The sequence below is a fragment of the Bubalus kerabau genome, chromosome 15 (assembly GCF_029407905.1).
Source record: "Bubalus kerabau isolate K-KA32 ecotype Philippines breed swamp buffalo chromosome 15, PCC_UOA_SB_1v2, whole genome shotgun sequence".
Taxonomy (NCBI): Eukaryota; Metazoa; Chordata; class Mammalia; order Artiodactyla; family Bovidae; genus Bubalus; species Bubalus kerabau.
The window spans coordinates 48,188,814-48,190,315 of NC_073638.1; the positions used below are offsets into that span (position 1 = coordinate 48,188,814).

The window sequence follows — 1,502 nt, forward strand, 5'->3', positions numbered from 1 at the left end:
AGTTCATAGCTTTGAATGTGAGGAAGAGCATGGTGGGGATAGGCACAGGTACAGAGGAAGGTAATGAGACCTGTTGAGCCAGCTGGATAACCTGAAAACACTTAGACAATTCCAGAAACCATGGGGAGCAAGAAGGGCAAGGAGTGATGTGGTAAACAAAATTGATTAAGCTATAAAGTAAGGGTCTGGATGGCATAAGAGAGACTTAAAATAGGTCCTCAATAAACTGTACATCTGTCTTCTCTACAGGTGGTGGTCCTACAGTACAGTCTTACAGTACAAGTCCCCCCAGCATGGGAGGTATCCTCTACAACAGCTCAGAGTTGCCAACGTTCACCCTGACAGGGCTCCCAGGGCTGGAGAACTCCCAACACTGGATGTTCTTGCTCCTCGGTACCCTCTACATTGTCTCCATTGTGGGCAATGCTCTTATCCTTTTCATTGTCAAGGAGGAGCAGAGTTTGCATCAGCCTATGTACTACTTCCTATCCCTGCTCTCAGTTAATGATCTAGGTGTGTCTTTCTCCACACTGCCCACAGTGCTAGCCACATTTTGCTTCCACTTAAGGAAGATCAGCTTTGATTCTTGCATGGCTCAAATGTTCTTTATCCACTTCTTCTCTTTCATGGAGTCTGGGGTCCTGCTGGTTATGAGTTTTGACCGCTATGTGGCCATCTGTAACCCTCTGCGCTACACCACCATGCTCACAGATTCCCGTGTTGTATGCATGGGCTTGTGGGCCATCATCCGCAGCTTCTGTATGATTTTTCCACTGCCTCTCCTTCTGAAGAGGTTGTCTTTCTGCAAGGCCAATATACTGTCCCATGCCTACTGCCTTCATCCAGATCTCATCCACCTTCCCTGTGGTGACATCACCATCAACAATATTTTCGGTCTCATCATTGTCGTGTCTAGCTTTGGCCTGGACTCTGCACTCATTCTCTTCTCGTACGTGCTCATCATGCATTCTGTACTTGCCATTGCATCTCGGGAGGAACGGTTAAAGACATTCAACACGTGTGTGTCACATCTGTGTGCTGTGCTCATATTCTATGTTCCCATGGTTGGTGTGTCCATGACTGCCCGCTATGGGAGGCATGCCCCCCGATTTGTGCACACAGTCATGTCCCTCATTTATCTCTTTGTGCCTCCCATGCTCAACCCTGTCATCTATTCCATCAAAACCAAAGCGATTAGAAGGAGGCTTGGTCGAATGCTAGTGGGAACCAAGTTTTAAGCCAGAAACATGGAAAGTCCAAACCTCAAAGGATATTTACTATTACTCCATAAATTGGAGTTTCCATAAACTGTTTTGACAATTTTTTAAACTTCTTTTTCGTATTTCTGCCACCAGATATATGATGACCTTGTACTAGTTAAGATCTGCCAAAAGGTTTTGGCGAGGTACACTGGGTTGTAATTTAGAAAAATAATTGTTCAATTTTCTTTTTTAATCCCAAAATGCACATCCTGAAAATTAGTCCTTCGTTTTATCACAATG

General features: G+C 44.9%; 1 protein-coding gene across 1 annotated transcript; it reads left to right on the top strand.

Moving 5' to 3' along the window:
- Positions 1–293: 293 nt before the first annotated feature.
- On the top strand, positions 294–1,238 carry LOC129628181 (olfactory receptor 51I2-like). The gene has a single exon (XM_055547611.1). It carries the CDS (start codon positions 294–296, stop codon positions 1,236–1,238), a length of 945 nt encoding a protein of 314 aa, XP_055403586.1.
- The last annotated feature ends 264 nt before the right edge of the window (positions 1,239–1,502 follow it).